The sequence below is a fragment of the Coffea arabica genome, chromosome 3e, assembly GCF_036785885.1.
Source record: "Coffea arabica cultivar ET-39 chromosome 3e, Coffea Arabica ET-39 HiFi, whole genome shotgun sequence".
NCBI lineage: Eukaryota > Viridiplantae > Streptophyta > Magnoliopsida > Gentianales > Rubiaceae > Coffea > Coffea arabica.
The window spans coordinates 9913815-9934809 of NC_092315.1; the positions used below are offsets into that span (position 1 = coordinate 9913815).

At 34.2% G+C, this 20995-nt stretch overlaps 1 protein-coding gene across 1 annotated transcript; it reads left to right on the forward strand.

The window, feature by feature from the left end:
- Positions 1-5338: 5338 nt before the first annotated feature.
- On the forward strand, positions 5339-6502 carry LOC140038967 (CYC02 protein-like). Its single transcript, XM_072084704.1, has 2 exons — positions 5339-5472; positions 5973-6502. Exons 1-2 carry the CDS (start codon positions 5388-5390, stop codon positions 6194-6196), a joined length of 309 nt encoding a protein of 102 aa, XP_071940805.1. The 5' UTR covers positions 5339-5387; the 3' UTR covers positions 6197-6502.
- The last annotated feature ends 14493 nt before the right edge of the window (positions 6503-20995 follow it).

Below are 20995 nucleotides of genomic sequence, written 5' to 3' on the forward strand. Positions count from 1 at the left end.
GTCTTATGGCACTTATTTATGTGTTCTAGGAGGAAACGGTGGTTCACGACGCACTTTGGACCGCAGTGCATGAAACATCATTTTCTTGCTTGGTGAGTATACTACTCACTTAATTGTTACTATGTGGCTTTGCTAAATGTATATGTGATGCCTTGAAGGCTTACTTGGATATTGGAATTGATTAAGGTGAGGGTGTACTTGACCGCCCTCACCCCTTTTGATAGTATCACTGATTGGCTACCGTTTTACTGCATTACTGAACTTGATATATTGGTTGGTGAATTCCATTTCATGGAAACTGAATTGGTGTCGTTTGGACGATTGTCCAACGACCTTACTGTATTACTGAGCTCAATCCCGTTTGGTAGTCAATTGGATCGAGCCGACGAGGGCTTGGTCGTGAAAATTGTCATGCCACGGGGACTGTACAGAGGAACCTTGTAGTAATGAGACTCTCGGTTCCGGTAAACTCGAGTATTACCAAAATGACTGAATGGAGTGCGGGCCCGGTTGGGGAATGTTGGGTGGAAGGAATGGGAGTAAAGAGTTGTCTACGGTTGGTTATTCTTTTAAAATTGACGGAGGGTCAATGAGGTTGGATCAAGATTGCAAGCGTGGAAATGGGCTCTTGAGAGCCGACCGTATCCTTTCACTGATTTGCTTTATTTCAGAATTGCATACTTGAATTGAATAGTTATGCTTATGTGATCTTAACTGCTATTGTGATAGTTGCTCACTGGGCTTTAGCTCATTCCGTGTCATTTGTTTTCCTTACAGGAAAATGAAACTTTTGGAAAAGATTGTGATAGTTGGATGACAAGTTGAGCTCTTGTACATGTATTTTTGAATAGCTCCTTGTGGAAAAAAACCCTAAGTGTTTTGTTTCCACCAATGTTTGGTGTGTAACTGGCTTTTGGTACATGTATGAACTAGACGAATATCTTGGTTTGCCGTTTGGCTTGTAAATGTTGATTTCCAATGTATATATATGCTTGGCCGTGGTTTGGATAAATTTCGGCTTCGATTTTCGTTTTTTATTGTTTGTGATTTTGACTTGTTTGCGCGCAATGGTAAGTTTCGGAACGTAATAGATCGACGTAAATTGAACCGTTAGTCCTGGCGAGAGCTGGGCAGGCAGTCCGCTAACCCCTTTGGTTCGCCTTAGGGAAATGTGGGGCTGTCACAGTTTCCCTGAGCATCCATCAACACTTTTATATAGTATTTTTTTTAATATAGTATTAGATTAGATTATATTAGATTATCAATGCACCATCAATATAGTATTAGATTATCAATGCACCATCAAAACACTTTTATATAGTATTAGATTAGATTAGATTATCAATGCACCATCAATATCCTTAAATATAAAAGCTTAGGTATAGTAATCTGTATGATTATTTTTTATCTTTTAATGTTTTAGTTTTAGGAAGATCACAAATGCTGCGTATAAAGCATGCCATAGGCTAAATTAAGCTAAATTAAGTACATTGCTAAAATGGAGAGCATTGCTAAATTAAGTACTTTAAGATAAAGACTTAAGCAGCCAGATACATTTGATGTCAGCTGCTTCAATATCCACCTCAAAATAAATTAGCCTTTGTTCTAGATTTAGGTTAATGCTAAGTCCCTTCACCATTCTTAGTAATAATTCAATTCTGCCTCAATTTTCTTCTGATCTTCAAGGTAAATGTACGATAAATTTCAAAATATATCCCAAATATATGAATTTCTTGAAACCATCCTTCAATCTCATTACCTACTCAACAAAATGTTCCATAAACACAAATATATTAATGAATTTGGAGTTGATTCGAAGCATTGACGAGAACAACAGGGCTCCTTAGATTTAACAATTTCAAATAACCCCAAGCTCGAATTTTTCATATATTCAAACAAGAAATTGGAAAAATCTGACTAGCTTGCAACGAGTACTACATCTCAAGACAAGGGATCTTTTCAGTCAACTCTTTTATTGTATCGAAAACCTACTTGCATCTATGAATAAGCAATACTGAGTGATGATATTTTTAAGGGCAGTCCAATTCACTCAATACAAAAAATATTTTTAAATGATGATATTCACAGAACGTCTATCTTACTTAAACAAACAATAAAAAGGAGATTGATTGAGAAATGGCCACATTATCTTATCATTCTTAATTATCATTAGTTCAATTATCAACTTTAGCAGTACGGAGACTTGTACAAGGCTGCAAGTTGTACAAGGACAATAAATTCTTTATTCCTGCGTCCGGAGACTTGAGACGTGGACGCTTCATTAGTCAATAATAATAAAGTGTGGACTTCGACGACTATTCTTAGCTCGTTCAAGGAAACAGAGAAAAGACGCTCTTGTACAAGCAACAGGCACAGCTACTTAAACTATTGGATAATTTCATAGACCTTTCCTGAAGTTTTGGACAATTTCAGCTAGTACCCCTCTTATTTTCAATATTACGCTGACCACTCTTACTTTAACTAGTGTTGTGACCAATTCAGCCCATATAGGTAAAAGAAATGGAATAAATTGACAAGAAATGGTGTCATCACATTTTATTCCACATTTACCCTTGTAGACCCTAAAAGAAATATTGTAACATAGGACAAACTTCACTTTGTCCCTCCGAAGTTGAATCACTTTTCTATTCTATACACTGAACTTCAATTTTGGATGCTTTGCATGTGGTTGGAGGCAAAAGCATAGCAGAGCCCTTTTTGAGTCTCTGATCGTTATTATCACATGACCATTGCTAATTATACTATTGCTTTTGAATGGAAATAGCATAAAAGTCTTAGTGAATGAACAAATTGAATAGACCATTTCGCAGAGCAGTGAAATATTCCAAAGCTGTGAAGCACAGTGATAAGCTACAAATTATAGTGGTTTGTATTTATTAATTGTCAATGAATGGTTGTATTTGAGCTATAATTTGAATGGATGTTGCCTAATTTAAGTATATGTTGGTTTTTGTGGGAAAAGCACGCGATTGAGGAGGAAATGAATCGAAACGCAACAAAAGGGGAAGAATGCCAGGACACAAGGATCCGTGGGTGGATCCTATGTCCAACGCCAAACATTGAAAGGGACTTTGCGAGGACTTCTTCTAGTTCTAATGATTGGAAAACCCACTCAAACTCGATTTTTGGTAAGTTTTCAAGACCCATTCTTACCATATTTCGGATACAACTTTGAGAGACTATAAATAGGACATTCTAGGATGTTTTTAGATTAGAAAGCATTTGGCGAACGTTAGTTCATCATTTTATACCTCCTTTTCTTGAGAGATCACAATGGAAGTGTTGAAGAATCAAAGGAAGTTCAAGATGGAGATTGGAGCGGGGAAAAATTGAGAAGTTTTCTTACTTTTAACTTCTTATTTTGTCTTTCATTTGAATTCTTGGATTTATCTATGAATATGTTGAACTCATTTATATCTAAAGTTAGGATTTTGTGAAGGAGATTTAATTATTTGTTCTAGATAAATTATTCGCTTTTGCTTAGATTTTTTTATCTTGCCTTTATTACATGTTTATGTTTTGCCACTATAGATATGCTTTTAGGATTTGTATTGAGTTAAGAAGTGATGTACAACCGTACATTGATAGATAAACATACTTAGTATAATCATGAAAGTGGGTTAAACATTGTATGGCATAATTATATCACCTAATATTGTAAAGGATTTAATTATATACTTATGATCTCGAGAGCAACGTGAGATTTCATTAGACAAATTTAGAAGTATCGAGAGATAATCTAAAGTACTTCTACGTGATACATCTTTGACTTGTTAAGAAAATAATTGGATATATAATTCCAATTCTGAATCAAAATTTAAAACTCTAGTCTTTTGCTAATTGTTGTCTCACCTATATCTTGTTTGATTTGATTATTTATTTAATTTCTTAATTAGTGATTAAAAACCCTCTGAATTTAAATTTTGTTATTTTTATTAGAGGAATTAAAGTAGGAAAAATTAACTCACTCCTGCAGGTTCGACCCCTAAAGTACTCCAAGCGAATTATTATTACGATCGACCTTGTACAGTTATAGAAATTCATCGATCACACAGCAACTAAAAAAAATTAATGCACAATAATGTCATGAGCAGAAACAGTTCCCTTCTTAGTTGTTCAACATTCACGGTGGATTTCAATTAGTGGTCAACAGATAAAGGCATCGAAAAAAGTAATCTAACTAGATAAATGAATTTATATTGTACAACATATTTCTTTTTTCTACCGCAAAAACTTAACTAATTTAAGACAATGTAGTCCAAGATAATTGAAGATTAATTTTCCCTAAAAAATGTTCATGATAAAAACTCAACAAAGAGATAATACAACAGCTTACTTTTGGAGGTGATCTTATACGGTCTTTATTAACAAACTAATTAGCCACTTAAGCCTTTTTTTTCCTTTTGGGACTACACATGACAAAATGAGGAGTGAATCAGTCGCTTAGTATCTAAAATTTTCCCTCCATATAATTAGTTCGACCTGATTTAAGACTAAATTTTTACTATAGGAATGTTCCGTGATTCAACAATGAAACACCATAGAAACTTATTTTGGGAGATTGTCCTAGAAGATAAAAAATGAGCAACCAATCAGAAAGTCGTACTCACATATCAAAATCCATTCAGTCTAATTAATTCACCAGCTATGTATATTTCATCCATTTTCACATTATAGAAAGAACAATAATGCATGGCATTATCCATCATAAATTGCTCATATAACATCAAGATATTCATGGTGTGGACCTCAAATGACTCGTCATGTCTACTGGCTACATTTAAACATATCTTATCAACTTGACGAGCTTATTCATGGTACCATACCATTAAAATAAAAAATTTTCCACTTACCTTTCATAGATATCAAGGAATATAGCTAATAACGCACTTTTGGCAGCAATCTTCCTTCAACCAATTAAAGATTTTCGGAGCTTAAAGTTCAGCTCCTAAAGCTCTTCTCCAAGTCTCACAAACCAACAGAGAAATTGCTTTTAGGAAAGTTGTTAAATTTTGGCTTTGATGGTATCTTGATAAGATTGGAAGATTATATTGCGCTTCTAAGATAATGTTTAAAAAAGCTATTTTAGTGAGAGCATTATGGTCAATTTGCCCCTGATGATATTGACATTAGGTCCCATCAACATCAGAAGGGAGCTCATTGTATTATTGGATATAACAAGGGTGCTAGTGAAATTATGAAAACCCTCAAGGGAGGTTTTTGAAATTAACCCTAAAATACTCATTCCACGCAAGGCGTGGCGTTCCCCTCCTAGTTCCTATAAATAGGGCACCAACACAATGCCCTTATCACTCGACATCAATAATTTAGCACATTATTTACATTTTGAGTGAGATTGTGATAAAATGGCATCTTCAAAAAATTTGCTCTTTCTTATTGGTGTTCTCTTTGCACTTGTGCTCCTCATTTCCTTTGATGCAACAGCTGCAGGTACCTAGTCCCTTTTTTTTTTTTTTTCCTTTCTTTCTTTTTTTTTTTGGCTGCACCTAAATATTTAAATGAATGGAGATTTGGAGACTCATTATTGGGATGTGAATTTTTATGGGTATATTATCAAGCAAGTCATATTAATGTGCTAATATCCTTTTCATTGTTTAGCAAAAGTAAAATTGGGTTGCTTCTATCAATGGTTAGTGGCACATCTGATTTTTCATGCATCCTTATAGTATTGCTGCAAGGATACACGTTCCACAGTGTCGCACCAAAGGTTAAACTAACGTCTAAACCAAATTAAATGCTTCTAATTATAATTTAAAGCAAAATAATTCATATCCAAGTCGCACCATCTTATATGCCTGGACTGTTTTGTTTAATCCATAGTATTCTTTTCTTTGCATATATCTTGCAAATTTTCAGCCTAGCCGGTCACCTAACGTTCGCAGCTTAAGATAAAGCTCCAAATATTTATGTCTCCTTGTGTCTTGAAACAGATCAGAAGAGCGTGAAAACCACTGGTGTCCACGATGCCAGTTCAGGCAAAGATCGTTGCAGACATGGTTGCTGCCACTGGTACCATGGACACTGCCAAAGATGCTGTCGAACTGCCAAGGAGACCCCTGAAGCCACATCTGGAGATGAGGATACCGTAACCGCAGATCGTTGCAGACATGGTTGCTGCTACTGGTACCATGGACATTGCCAAAGATGCTGTTAACCTACTGAAGCTACATCCGGAGATGAGGTCAAAAATTAATGCTAAATAAATAAGGGCGTGACACAGGATCCGTGACACCTATATTATTACCTTAATATGTTATGTTGTGTTTGCTTTTAATGGTTGATTTCCTATGTGTGTAAAAGATTTATGCGGCTTCTCTTTGAATTGGTGTAGAATCAACAGGGGAAGCATGTAATGAGTACTCAGTTCGAGTGCTCTTCTTATGTTGTTGTCGTGTTGAATAAATAAATCTATTTGATCATCTACTGCAATTGATGATCTCTATCTCAGTTACATCATAAACTTCTGTACCTTGGAACTGCTAGAATTTAGTGTGATTGATATAAGACGTGCAGAATGTTCAATATGTATATATGTGCTTCTTCATCGTGCCATGCCATTACAATGTGAAAGAATTCAGCATCGACGGAGTGAAACGTACCCAATCCTGCTCCTGAGAAAGGAAACAAAGTCCCTCAAAAATGGATATTTTGGATGCCATCAAGATTTTGAATTGAATGCCATTTGGAGATCTGAATGTTGTTTTTTCCCCCTTTATCTTCGTTCAAGATTTTTTTTGGTGGAAATGCTTCATTTATACGAATTTTCCTAGTTAGTAAAGGCTTCTATTACACTTGTACAATACACATTTAAAAGTATAACACAATAAAAGCTTGTGTAGTTCATATATTTCAAAAATATTCATACTTTTCAACTAAACTATAAAAATACGTAATAAATTCTTGATACATTATACTTTACGAACTATACTTTAAATTTTAAAAATATTTAATACTATCACTTATTAATAACTCCACATGTTAATTTGTCTCCCAATTCAATAAATTATAGTAGCTAATTCTCAAAGCTAACCGACACCAAAATTCCCTTACTTGTTCACCTCCTAGTGGATTATTATTAATTACATTGCATTTATTTCGTAAGCATGAGTTTTGTAACCCCTCATATTAAATCTCAATGATTGATTTTAACGGTTACCAAGGCGTCTAGTAATTGGTTTGCTATTAATTTGAACTAGACATTTATTAGGTCTAGTAGAATTTATTCCTTCTTATCACTTAGTTCATAAACCTTACGAATCGTTAAAACCAGCTCTAACATTACCTAACAAGACTTCTACAATTTCGGGTTTTGCTTAGAAATCAGTCTGATAGTTTAACTTGCTTCGTCCAACTTTATGAGTTGCTTTTTTTTTTTTTTTTTTCATATTTGACATTTCATCTGACTTTAATATGGGGACCAAGTTAGTATTGTTGACATTTCATATCTAAGACTTCTTAATTAATTGATTTGTTATAAGAACTATAACGTATGCGTGTTTTGTAAGCTTTCATGTTTTTTTTTTTAATTCTTGTGGACCAGCAACGGATAGTTTCTTCTAGTACCAGGCTTCCTTTGAAGTTATTATTTTTTTTTTTTGCGTGTCCAAATGTAAATTAAAAGAATCCATCAACTTTGAACAAGTCTATATCTAGTAAAGATAGATATAAAGAGGGATACTATATCACTGCAACGAAAAAGGGATTTGGCGAGGAGCAAAAGTCCACGCCAAAAGTTTTGACTTCCTTGCTAATTAATTTCAGCGAGAAAAATGCTTCCTCGCCAAATTTCTTGCTAGATGCTCGTCACTAAAAGTTATTAGCGAGGATGCTGCTGCTTTTCTCGCTAATGAAACAGATCAATAGCAAGGGTTGACCTCCTCGCTAATAGCTCAAATACTATGGCGAGAAAAGCTTTCCTCACCAACTAAAGTTAAAAACTCCCCACAAAAACCAGTAGTTTCTTGCAAATAGTCAAGGTGTTTTGCTAGGAAAAATAGCGCATCCTCACCAATAGTATAGAATTAGCAAGGACCCGCGTACCAGTAAAACATTTTTGGCCAGAAAAGTATCCTCTCTAATAAGCGATAATTGATTATTGCCTAACTGTTTGGTGGGAAAATGTTCCTCTCCAATGCTGTTATGAACATTTCTTAATCCCATTTTAGCATGCTAATCTTAATTCTCTGAGCAAATTACTGGGTGGTTTTATTAGAAAATTTAGCTGCAAATAGCTTCAATTTGGCTTCTCATGTGTCTGTTGTACATTTTCCAGGTTCTTATAAGTATCAAATTGTTTGGCAAATTTTTTTTTTTTAATGAATCATGACCAACGTAGCTGCTCATTAAATTTAAACTCATAAGTCCTGGTATTTGATAGGTTTTTGGAATATCACTTGGTGCCAACAACCCCCTTTTGCTACTTTGATAAACATTCAATAGAAAACATACAAAAGCTTTGGTTAGCTAAAAATAATTGCTAGCACAATAATACATCAACATCCAGCTCTTTCAACATCTTGAGCCATACAATAGGAAGTGCTTGAACTCAATTGGCAATCCAAATTTTTTTTAGCTCATTAACCATCTTAGAAATCGCAACTTCAATAAGTCATTACAGAAGAAGATTTCATTGAGAGAACACCACAAAAAGGAGAAGCAGAAAAAAAAATATAACAGAGAGAGAGAGAGAGAAAGTTAAACTGGTCATATGGACGCATATTTGTCACCTCAGTATTTCCGATTCCTTAATTCAGTCCAGTTATCTTGGAACTCTATCGGCAATCCATGGAACATTTTTTGAATGACAATATGCTGTTGCAACCTTTTGATGAAGACTTCAAAGGTTCTGTGATAGGTTGCATTTTTGTCATTAATTCTATGATTATTTTCCTCGTTTATATTATCAAATATTGTATTAATTGATTGATTCTACTTATATTTGGTACTTTGTGTCAATTGTAGGAAGGTAGAGCAAAAAGTAATAAAAGAGATGATTTTTCAAGAGTTTTCCAATTCAAGATGGAGTTTAGGTGGAGTATTGGATGAAAATTAGGAAACTACAACTTTTCATTAGATGTCTTATTAGGGAACAATTAGCATTAGTTGGAGAAGTTTCCTTTTGCAATTAGAATTCTATTTTTAGTTGGCCAATGGACGGCCGAAGTAGTAGACTTCAATTAGGAAATAAAGAGAGAAAAAAGCCCGGAATCCCGGTGATCACTACCTTGAAGAGAACAAGAAAAAGGAGACGGCCACTGGTCTCTTCTTTAGCGAGTCTTTAGGGAAAAACCAATGGTTATCGATGGAGTCCTGCGGATCTCCCCTGAGGATGTGAAGCTAAATCTCCGTTTTCTAATCGAATGTCAATTTGAGGACTCGGGTTCCAAACATCAGTGAGATCGAATTATTTTACTTATTTCTTTTATTCATTGGTATTTGTGTGTTTTCTGATTTAACTTCTTATGCTTGTTATGTTATTTGAATGTCAAGGGACCGATATTCGAATTAACCCAATAATCTACAGCCAGATTAATTGATTGAATCCGTAATTGTTCAATTGGTTTCATGTTAGGGAAAAATATGATTTAACTTAAATGAACCATCGTAGCATGTTTCTTAGTTAGGACTGGGCTTTTCTAATTCTTATTGCAATCGAGAAATTAAATCTTATAGTCGTACCTAGGGTTATTTCTTAGTTAGAAAAATAATTAATGGTCGTACCCTGACTATCGAAAAAGTAAGGAAAGGTTGGTTGTTTATCGCATGTATGACAACTATAACCAATCTATTAATTAGTAATTGAATTATCTTTGCATCGATGATTAGTTGAATGGACCGTGTCTGAAAAGTTGCACCTTTGGCTAGAGTTATATTAGTTATTGATTAATTGCTGTTTATTTCTATTGGTTGTTTCATTCGTTGGTTAATTAGTTATTTTATATTTTCCAAAAACCCCCCCATACTTCGGACTCTGGAAGAAATGAATTATCCCCAATTCCTATGGATGTGACCCTGCTCACCGCTATATACAAATTTGTATTTTTCTTGAGTAGGTAATTATTATTACACAGGTTCGACACCTGTCATTCTATAACTGTATACAGAGTCATCTTTTTCAAAGATTTCCCATGCTGCAAAATGTACTCTACAAGCTTTATTTCATCTTCGTCCCCTATAAATTTGCTGATTCCAATCTGCCTAAGATGTTCAACAAAGCGTATTGGGAAAACTGTTTGGAAAAGTAGATTCCAAGTCCTTGTATATGCAAAGTCCTCCTTACACAACTTTACATATTGAGAAGATCAAAAATTGCAGAACATAATAATACTTGAAATTAGTGAGAATATATCCAAAAGAAACAAAATATTAATACCTGAAATCAGGTTTTACAATCAGTGCACAAAAAGCACCTAAACCCAAATGGCCCATGTTGGAATAGACCAAGTTTAGTTCAACTGCAGAAATTCCTAGTACAATGGAACTGCAACTTCAACTTCAGTAAATTGCAAGCTGGTATTATGATTCTATGAATCCTGAAATCTCCCCCAAGTCCTCTTGCCTCCAACACTAAGTATGTACACAGACGCTGACCTGTTCTATACACTTGTAGGAAAATTCAGATCAGACGGCATTCAATAGAACTGCCTTGATTTGGCTCCATATCAGCACTACTGCTCTTTAAATCTAACTTGATTAAGCCGCACAAAAGGGAAGATTACATTAGATGGAGAAATTTTACTGATTGCATATGAAATAGGGGCTAAAACCAACTAGGAAAAGCAGAGAAGTTAACCTCAACCGACCAGGAAACAAGATGCAAAAGTCAGAGGCTGTTAGCTTAAACCTCGACCAAACGAAAAATACAATCTTTGATATTAAACACATAACCCACATAAGTTAGCTTCACAGGGTCCAGAAGGATGGTTGGAACTCAATTTTCCTAAAATTGTGAGGAAAATAATGCAATCTTAGAAATCTAACACTAATAATGGTAATAAAAACACACAAAAAGGGTATGAAGACTTACAAAATGGCACCAAAATATAGATCTAACAGTATTTGAAGCAAATGGATGAAGCATTGAAGTTGTTCTCAAATTTTTTGACAGCAATAAAACCTAAGCTCCTTCACGTTTAGCAATTCATAGGAGATAGATAGGAGGCGGGTCTTCTTTTTTAGCAATTCCTCAGAGGTCTTCTTCCCGTTTAGCAATTCCTGCATCTGTTCTTTTATTTTTGGACTAAAAATCACCAATGTTGGCCTTTGAGAGAAGAACAGATGCGTGCTTCTCAATTGACAGAGACAAGAGAGGACCAGCCTTTCTATGTATATATCCCTCAGCCTCTAACAAGTTTGAATTTTGACGGAAGGATGTTGCGGGAAAAATAAAATTCTTGGAGGGGATAAAACACGCGTCCTAAATTCTGATTTAAGTGTTGTAGTCAAAAGTTTCTAAGAATTGGAGTATATTATATAATATATAGAATGAATATTGAGTATTAGAAGCATATAATTCGAAAGAAATCATGTATGAGAAAATGAAACTAATGAAAATATTCATGTGCAATCAATATAATAAATTGTCATATTTATAATTTTTAAGTTTGCAATTCATAAATGTAGTAACAAATAATGTAATTCATGTGCAATCAATATAATTATATTGTTAATTAAGGTTATAATTGTGCTATATAAAGTATTTGGGACAATTTGAAAAATATCTAGAAATTTGGGACTACTTATAATATATTCAAAATGTATTTTGATTAAACTAGACAACTTGTTCTTTCTTGTTGTAAATCCAAATTCAATTATGGAACAATATACATGGAAAAGTTGACCTTATATGTGTATAAATCATCTTATTAATAAAATAGTTAAACACAATACATTTAGTTAACTATGATTTAGTGATTGATTATTACATCATTTTTTATATAATACGATAATTAAATATTACATATATAATAAAATGTTTCAAATATATTTTAATTGATAGAAAAAATGGTATACATACAATAAACAAATAATTAAAGAAAATTTTGAGAGTAGAATTTTGTGCTAAAAACCGTGTATTTTGGGTTCAAATTTATAACCCACCACTTATCCACTTAGAATTAGCAAAAGTATTAATTCATTTCTAAAGACTCTAAATCATACTAATTTATTATAATAAAGACACAAAACACTAGCTCCATGTAATAACCTATAGCAAAGATCATCTATTCACTTTAGTTAAATATATGAGTCAAATTTAAAGATTAATCAAATTTTCTAGGTTTTAAAATTGGGGTGAGTTATTTACATGGATTAAAAGCTGTCTGAATATAGTTTACTATGCAATAAACGACACTCAATTTCGAGTTTTCTACACAAAGATATGGCCAAAATACTAAAATTGTTACTTAATTTTTTGAAAAATAGTAGGGTCGTAAGATCGTATGATCTAGATCACGATCCTATTGATCTTGTTAATTTAATGCTAATTTTTTATCCTACTTACAATTTGGATCGTTAGCCATGATCCGTATCGTAGGATTGTAGATCGCGATTCTAACAACTATGGTTGTAGTTAAAAGTTTCTAAGAATTGGAGTATATTATATAATATATAGAATGAATATTGACTATTAGAAATATATAATTTGAAAGAAATCATGTATGTGAAACATGCAACTAATGAAAATATTCTCAATATACAGTTGAAAAAATAACTAAGTTTTTGAAGCTCTAGTCTTTTGCTAATTGTTTTCTCACCTATATCTTATTTGATTTGATTATTTATTTAATTTCTTAATTAGTGATTAAAAACCCTCTAAATTTAAATTTTATTATTTTTATTAGAGTAATTAAAGTAGGAAAAATTAACTCATTCCTATATGTTTGACCCTGGAGTACTCCAAGTGAATTATTATTTCGATCAACCCTATACAGTTATAGAAATTCATCGACCACACAGCAACTAAAAAAAAATTAACGCACAATAATGTCATGAGCACAGTTCCCATCTCAGTTGTTCAACATTCACGGCGGATTTCAATTAGTGGTAAACAGATAAAGGCATCGAAAAAAGTAATCTAATTACTAGATAATTGAATTTATACTACAGCATATTTCTTTTTTCTACTGCAAAAACTTAACTAATTTAAGACAATGTAGTCCAAGCTAATTGAAGATTAATTTTCCCCAAAAAATGTTCATGATAACAACTCGACAAAGAGATAATACAACAACTTACTTTTGGAGGTGATCTTATACGGTCTTTATTAACAAACTAATTAGCCACTTAAGCCTTTTTTCTTGGGACAGTACATAACAAAATGAGGAGTGAATCAGTCACTTAGCATCTAAAATTTTCCCTCCATATAATTAGTTCAACCTGATTTAAGACTAAAATTTTTACTATAGGAATGTTCGTGATTCAACAATGAAACACCATATAAACTTATTTTGGGAGATTTGTCCTAGAAGACAAAAAATGAGCAACCAATCAGAAAGTCGTACTTACATATCAAAATCGATACAGTCTACTTAATTCACCTGTTATGTATATTTCATCCATTTTCACATGACAGAAAGAACAATAATGCATGGCATTATCCATCATAAATTGCTCATATAACATGCGATCTATTATGCATCTAAGGCTTTGAATGGAACTTAACTCAATTATACGATCACAGAAAATGAACTTTTAGTAGTTATTTTTGCCTTAGAAAAATTTCATTCTTACTTATTAGAAGATAAAGTGATTGTATATTCTGACTATGCAGCGCTACGGTACTTGATGACCAAGAAGGATGCAAAACCAAGGTTGATAAGATGGATTTTGCTTTTATATGAGTTCAATTTGAAAATCCGTGATAATAAGGGAGGAGAGAATTTAGTTGCCGATCATTTGAGTCAATTGCCAATTGTCAAGGATGATTTTATATTGAGGAAAACTTTTCCTAATGAGCAACTATTTTCTGTTAATCCCTCTCTTCCTTGGTATGCGGATATTATTCATTTCTTGACCACTAATCAATTGCTTGCACATTGGTCAAAAACAAAATGAGATAAGCTTAGATGTGATGCTAAGTATTACTTATGGGATGACCCCTATTTATAGTGGCAATGTGCAGATCAAGTACTGCGCAGATGTGTAAGTAAGAGTGAATTTAATTCTATTTTAATATTTTATCACTCTTATGCATATGGACGCCATTTTAGACCACAAAGAACAGTTCGTAAGTATTGGAAAGCGATTTTTATTGGCCCACAATTTTCAAAGATACATACTTGTTTTGTAAGTCATGTGATAGATGTCAAAGGTAGGAAATATTTGTCATAAAAATTAGATACTAAAACCCCTTATGATTTTTTGTGAAATTTTTGATGCATGGGATATTGATTTTATGGGTTCATTTCCTTCGTCTTTTGGTTTCCTTTACATCTTGTTGGCCGTAGATTATGTGTCCAAGTAGATAAAAACAAAAGCCACCTAAGCTAATGATTCTAAAGTGGTTGCAGATTTCATTCAATCACATATTTTTGTTCATTTTGGGGTACCACGAATTATAGTAAGTGATCGAGAAAAACACTTTTGCAATAAAATGATGGCGGCTGTATTTCGCAAATATGGAGTGACTCATAAGGTATTTACATCCTATCACCCCCAAACGAATGGTCAAGCAGAGATTTCGAATAGGGAATTAAATATATATTGGAGAAGATGGTTCGCTCCGATAGGAAGGGTTGGAGTTCATGATTGAACGATGTACTCTGGATTTATAGGACAGTCGATAAGACTCCTATAGGTATATCTCCCTATAGGTTGGTATTTGAGAAGCCGTGTCATTTATCGGTTGAGCTCGAGCACAAAGCATATTGGGGGATCAAGAAATGCAACATGGATCTTGATGAGGTTGAAATACACAGAAAACTCCAATTACAAGAATTGAAAGAGTTGAGGAATGATACTTACGAGAATGCAACACTATATAAAGAGAAGATTAAGGTTTTTCATGACTAATAAGTTGCAAGGAAATCATTTATAGTTGGGCAAAGAGTTCTTCTCTATCAATCTTGTCTAAAGCTCTTTCTAGGTAAGTTGCGCTCTCGTTGGGTTAGTCCATTTGTTGTGATTAATATTTTTCACTATGGTGCTGTGGAAATTCAGAGTATGCAGACAGATAAGAAATTTGTGGTTAATGGCCATCATTTTAAATCCTATTATGAAAGTGTTTCAATGGAGAATGTGGAGATAATAAATCTTGAAGATCCCACTTATGTTGCTTGAGCAATATTCGACCATGTCTAACCAAAGATGTTAAAAAGGACGCTTATTGGGAGGCAATCAAATTCTTTTTTTATTGTTTGTTCACTAATATTATGTGTTTCACTATGTTTATCTTAGGTTTTGGTATTTTAATTTTAATTTTTAATGTTTTATTGGTTAGAAGACTTTCTCCCAACAAGACGTGCCTACGCCTTAAGGGTACGTGGTAATGCACAAATATCCAATTCCATCATCAGAAAACTATGGACCAACATGACGTGCCCACGTCTTGAGGGTATGTTGTAACTCATACTTAGCCAACTTTATCATCAAAAGAGTTTCAACCAATAAGACATGCCCATGTCTTGTCCTAGCAAGGGAAAAAAAACAAATTGAACCCAAAAGAATTTTTTTTCTTTCCTTTTTTTCTATTCTTTCCTTTGCCTTTTCCCTTTTCTATTTCTTTTCCTTTCTTTCTTTCTTTCTTGCTTCTTTCTTTTGTTCTTTCTTTATTTCGCTCTTTCTTTTCCCCAGCCGCACGGCCAAAACTCTATTTGCTGCTTGCCCACCGTTCATCGCCCACCATCCACTGTTGTTGTCGTTCGCTAGTTTGTCTCTGCTACCATTGCTGTCATCACCGTTCGTCGAAGCCTATCGCTGGTTTCACCGTCGCCCGTCTCTAGTTTTGCCGTCGCTTGCTACTGTGCCATTCACCGTTGCTCGCGCTGCCATGAACGTCCATCCTCTGCCAATGACAGCCATCGCTCCGCACTTTCTCTGTTGTCTTGTTTCTACTGACCCAATTTTTGGTATTCTTGTCCTTCTCTTTTAAATATTGTTGGGTTGCTACTTTGGAGTTTATTAGAATTTCTTTTTGCAGGGTTGATTTAATTTGTGGGTATTCCTCGAATTGTTGGATTGGCACTACCTGACATCTGCTTGTTTTCTGATGATGACCACTAACTTGCACTACTATTTTGCATCCATGGGGATTCAATGCTGATTGGAGGTTATAAACTGTGGTGAAATTGCCGCTACTTACTTGCCAATTGCTGATTGTTGATATTGATAGGGGGTATTGTTCTTACATTTCTAGTTTTGTTATTAAATAGTGTCACATCTCTGGGCTCTTTACTGTACACTTTGATTTGAGATTGCTTGGCTATCTTTAGTCGTTTGGCATACATTAGAGGCTTGTATTTCGCCATTGTCTGACGTTGTTTACTGCTATTTTCGGATTCAGTTATCTAAATGGCTAAGAAAAAAAAGACCACTAATGCCAAGACCCCTACGACTAAAACCACTCCCCCATCCCAACCAACTATACCCACGACTGACCCTTCTCCATCCTTCTCTTTCGAGTAAATAGGCATGCTTAGGTAGGGACAAGAAGGTCCATATCTCCTCACTCTCCCACTTTGGGGGTAATTTGACTCTCACCAAAGCCGTCAATAAGCAAAGATACTCTAATTGTTGTGAGTGGCGAATTATTCCTTGTAAACATCTTGACCCTCCCATCATGGTTTCTTTGAATTTCTTTGAGAATATTGCACAGATGTTTATGCCGAAATACGATGTCCTGCTTTTGTTGAATTGGTTAGGGAGTTTTACGTCACCTTTGAGTTTGATCTATCCATGGGGTATTCTGTCACAGCCCCGAATGTGATTCGATTTCGATTGATGGGTTGGGAGTTTAAGTTCTCTATTACCTAGTTTAATTTGGCTTGTGGGTTCATCGATAGTGAGTATGCCAATTTTAGGGAATATGCCGAGAGTGCTTGTGATTATATCGACCCATTTTTCTCTTTTCACACCGAGATTTGAAAGGACGTTTCTATTGATGGTGATTGTTATAATCCTAGCCGGTCCAAGAGCTGTTATCTCAAGGACATGAGTTCCTGTTATATTCAACACTTTTTAGCCTATAATTACTCAGGTTGGAAAGATAGTTCTGAGACCTTTTCTAAGCCTAAATTTTTCTTTATTTGGTGTATGACTAAAAATATCAAAGTTAATTTGGGCTATTGGCTAGTTTCCCAATTCAAGACGGTTATGGTTAAGAAAAACAAACCTTTGATTTTTTGGTCTTACATCACACATTTAGCTATTCATTTAGACATTCTTGATCCCTATGACCATGATTTACATTTGGCTTGTAACATGGACCCTTTAGATATGGTTTGTCTAGAGAAAATGGGTGTAGTGGAACAGGTTGATGATGCGTGGCAGTTTACTCTTTCGGGGCCCACTTCTATACTCGCTCGTCGTCCTTCCACGTGTGCTAGTACCTCTTCTACTTCCTGAGTAGCCGATGGCAAGCCTAGACCATCTACCTCCGCACTTTCTCCATTGTCGTCTTGGGCCACCTTTGTGCATAAGTTCACCATATGGATGAACAGTTGACTAATCTTGCACTTCACATGTCCCAGATGTCCTAGACTTTTGCGGCTTACTTCCACTATGTGGGTTTTACGCCGCCATTCCCACCTCATCCATAGCTGTCCGGAGTCCTTCTCCACTTTCTTCTGGAAAGTTTCGTTGTCCCCTTCCTTTTCTTTTCTTTATTTCTTCCATTCGGAACAATATCATATTTAGGTGTAGGGGGAGTTGTACAGTTGGTACTGTTCATTTTAGGTGTTTTCATTTTCTTTTTGTCATTTGTGAGTATTTTTATGGATATTTGGGATCGACAATGGTTAGTTGATTCCAATTTTTCTATTACCAAGTTTTATTTATAAGAATGTATCAAGTGCAATATGGGTAAGTCTAAGAATGGCTCCTTGGTGAATATTTGAGATTTTGTGACTTTTGCAATTTTTGGTTAGCTTTTCTAGGCATTGTGCATATTTTTCTAGTATTTTTCATGTAAATTGGTTCGATTATTAATCTTAGTTCTCCATGTTTGAGGAAATGATGCAACCTTGTGTGATTTTTAACGTTGTTTTGTTGCTAATTTGTGAATAGCGTTTGGCTATATTCCAGTGGTTATCGCTACATAGTAACCGGGAGTCTTCACCTAAAGGATCGACTTTCGTGTCAAACAGTAGCGGTAGCTATGAGTATGTGGCCCTTAAATGATGAAAAGTTGAGTAACCGGATTCCTTCTTTTGGTAGATGTCAGAATTTACATCAAAAGACTTGAATGGCTAAGGACTAAATCTTGTCCCTAAAAAATGAACAAAAAAAAAATAAAAAAATAGAGAAAAAAAAGAAAACAAAAAAAAGAAACTGTGCGAGTATAGAGTTGATTATGTTAGCCTGTCGATCCATGGGTTTGATGTTGAGATTTTGATTAATAGTTGAGTCGTTTGCTGATCAATGCTAGTCAAATGTTTAATCTTCTTAGATTAGTTAGTCAGGAATTGGAGAAGTCCTTGGTTTTAAAAGCAAACCGAAGAGTTATTTCTTGGAACTTGGCTATCAATGCTTGATGTCTACTTTGATGATATTTTGACAATAGATGAGTTGAGTGATAACCATTGTTGGGATTCAGTTACTGATTTGTTGTTTCTCATACTTGAGAACAAGTATGTTCTAGGTGTGGGGGGAAATTGATAGGGTGCAAAATTGTTATTCAATTTATGATTAGTTTTCCCTTTTATTTTAGCCAAATATTGTTTTAATTGTCAGATTCTATTTATATTTGGTATTTGATGCTATTGTAGGGCGGTGGAGCGAAAGTTGCTAAAAAGGGACGATTTTCTTCAAAGTTGATTGTCAAGTGCGGAGATGCGGGATTTGCACGTAAGAGTTTCCTAATCCACGATGGAGTCTGAGCAGAGTAGCGACTTGAGATTAAGAAAGTTTTTCTTCTAGAGATTTGATTTAATTAGGAAACAATTAGCCTTATCTTTTGGAAGTGGTTCCTTTTTCAATTAGAAGTAGTTTTATTCTTGAAAGCAAGAAAATAGGGGAAGGGCCGTTTGACTTTTAGTACTTGACAAAAAACAAGACTTGGGAGACGAGAATTTTTTGGGAGCGCTGGTGACTAGTCTCGCGGGGAGGAAAAGAACAAAGATGCTGTCCTCTTTGTCATTGCTTTTACTCTCATTTTCTATTTTATTGGATGCTTATGCAATTTACTTCAATTAAATTGTGTTGCTTGATGCCGATGATGTGCAACTAAAATTTGCTTTTCTAGCCAAGAAATAACGTGAATTTGGGTCATCAACAACTATGAGATCAAACTGTTTTTATTAATTTCTTTTATTCATTAGTATTCGTATGTTTTCGAGTTTAATTGGTTATAGGTGTTAGTTGTTTGAATATCAAAGGCGTTTAATATTTAATTCAACCTAACAAACTATTGCCATTTTAAACAGTTAAATTCGTAATTGTTTAATTATTTTAAATTAGTAGCGACTAGCGTGATTGGCTTTACGTTAGGGAGACATATGATTTAATTTAAATAAACCCTGATAATGTGTTTATTGATTAGAACAGGACTTTTCTAGTTTCTAATGCAATTAAAGAATTAAATTTTATGGACGTACCTAGGGTTATTTTTTGGCTAGAAAAGTAGATAACGAGTGTACCTTAACTATTGATATACTAAGGAAGAGCTGGTTGTGATCACATGTTTGGCAACTATAACCTGTTTATTAACCATAAATGAAATAATTCTGCATCGATGAGCAGTTGTTTGACCCGTTTCCGAAGTTATTTCCTTGGTTAGAGCTCGTTTATCCTTGATTTAAATTTAATCTGTTTTAGTTTAATTATTTTCAATTTGCATTGATTATTTATTTTTAATTGCAATTTTCCAAACTCCCCCCAATTAATTGTCACTTGAAAGAAGCAAATTTTCACTCGAAACCTTGAGTTTATATCTTTTTGAGTAGGAATTTATTTTTACACAAGCCTGACACCTGTCAATTAACACAAGGTTTCGAGCAATGCACAGTTTCTTTTGTATCTAGAATGGCTAATGTAGCAAGTCATATGCTAGCACATTTTGCAACATACCTAGTTTATGATATAAAATGGGTAAATGATGTACCAATTCGACTAATAGAAGCAGCTAGGAAGGATGAGTGGGTGAATGTCCCCTTTTGTAATTAACTCTTGTACTTCAAGTGTTAATATATATACTGATATTATCATTTGTTGAAAAAAAAAGAAAGTGTTTATTTGTTTAATAAAATGGTCACGATAGTGTTTATATAATTTTGTAAACTTTGGAAAGTAAATTACCTCGTTGAATTTGTATAATTTGATTATGTTGAAGAAACATAATCTTGAAAAAGCAGAGAAATTTTCTAGTAAATATTTATTTTATTTTGATAGCTAATCATTGTTCATATCAATATACTAGCTATAAAGTTATACTCGCAATACTACTGCTACGGTATAAAATTTCTTGTCAGAGCAATTTATAATTTCATCCCATTTTTACCCTTGACTGTTAACCTCAAGTTCTTCAGATATCCATGGGACAGTGTAACCCCTTTGAAGGTCAATTCTTACACCCTCATCAAAGTTTCTGGAGTTGCGTATTATAGGGGTGCAAACACAAAAACGAGACATCCTTAATCAAATGGAGTTCCTTCTTTTTGCGATTCATTCCTCTGCAAAGCTCCTCCTCCTCCGATTTTAATATATGCCGCTGTTAAAATAGGATACTAATTAGGTGAATACGAGGACTCTCGTTCGACTCTCGATCTTTCCTCTCAAATTACACTAATATTTTTAATCA

What these genes read in the sequence shown, in the direction of transcription:
- LOC140038967 (XM_072084704.1), top strand. Translation starts at nt 5,388, where the DNA reads ATGGCATCTTCAAAAAATTTGCTCTTTCTTATTGGTGTTCTCTTTGCA. An exon ending in CTTTGATGCAACAGCTGCAG is followed by an intron (nt 5,473 to 5,972) that starts GTACCTAGTCCC and finishes GTCTTGAAACAG; the next exon opens with ATCAGAAGAGCGTGAAAACC.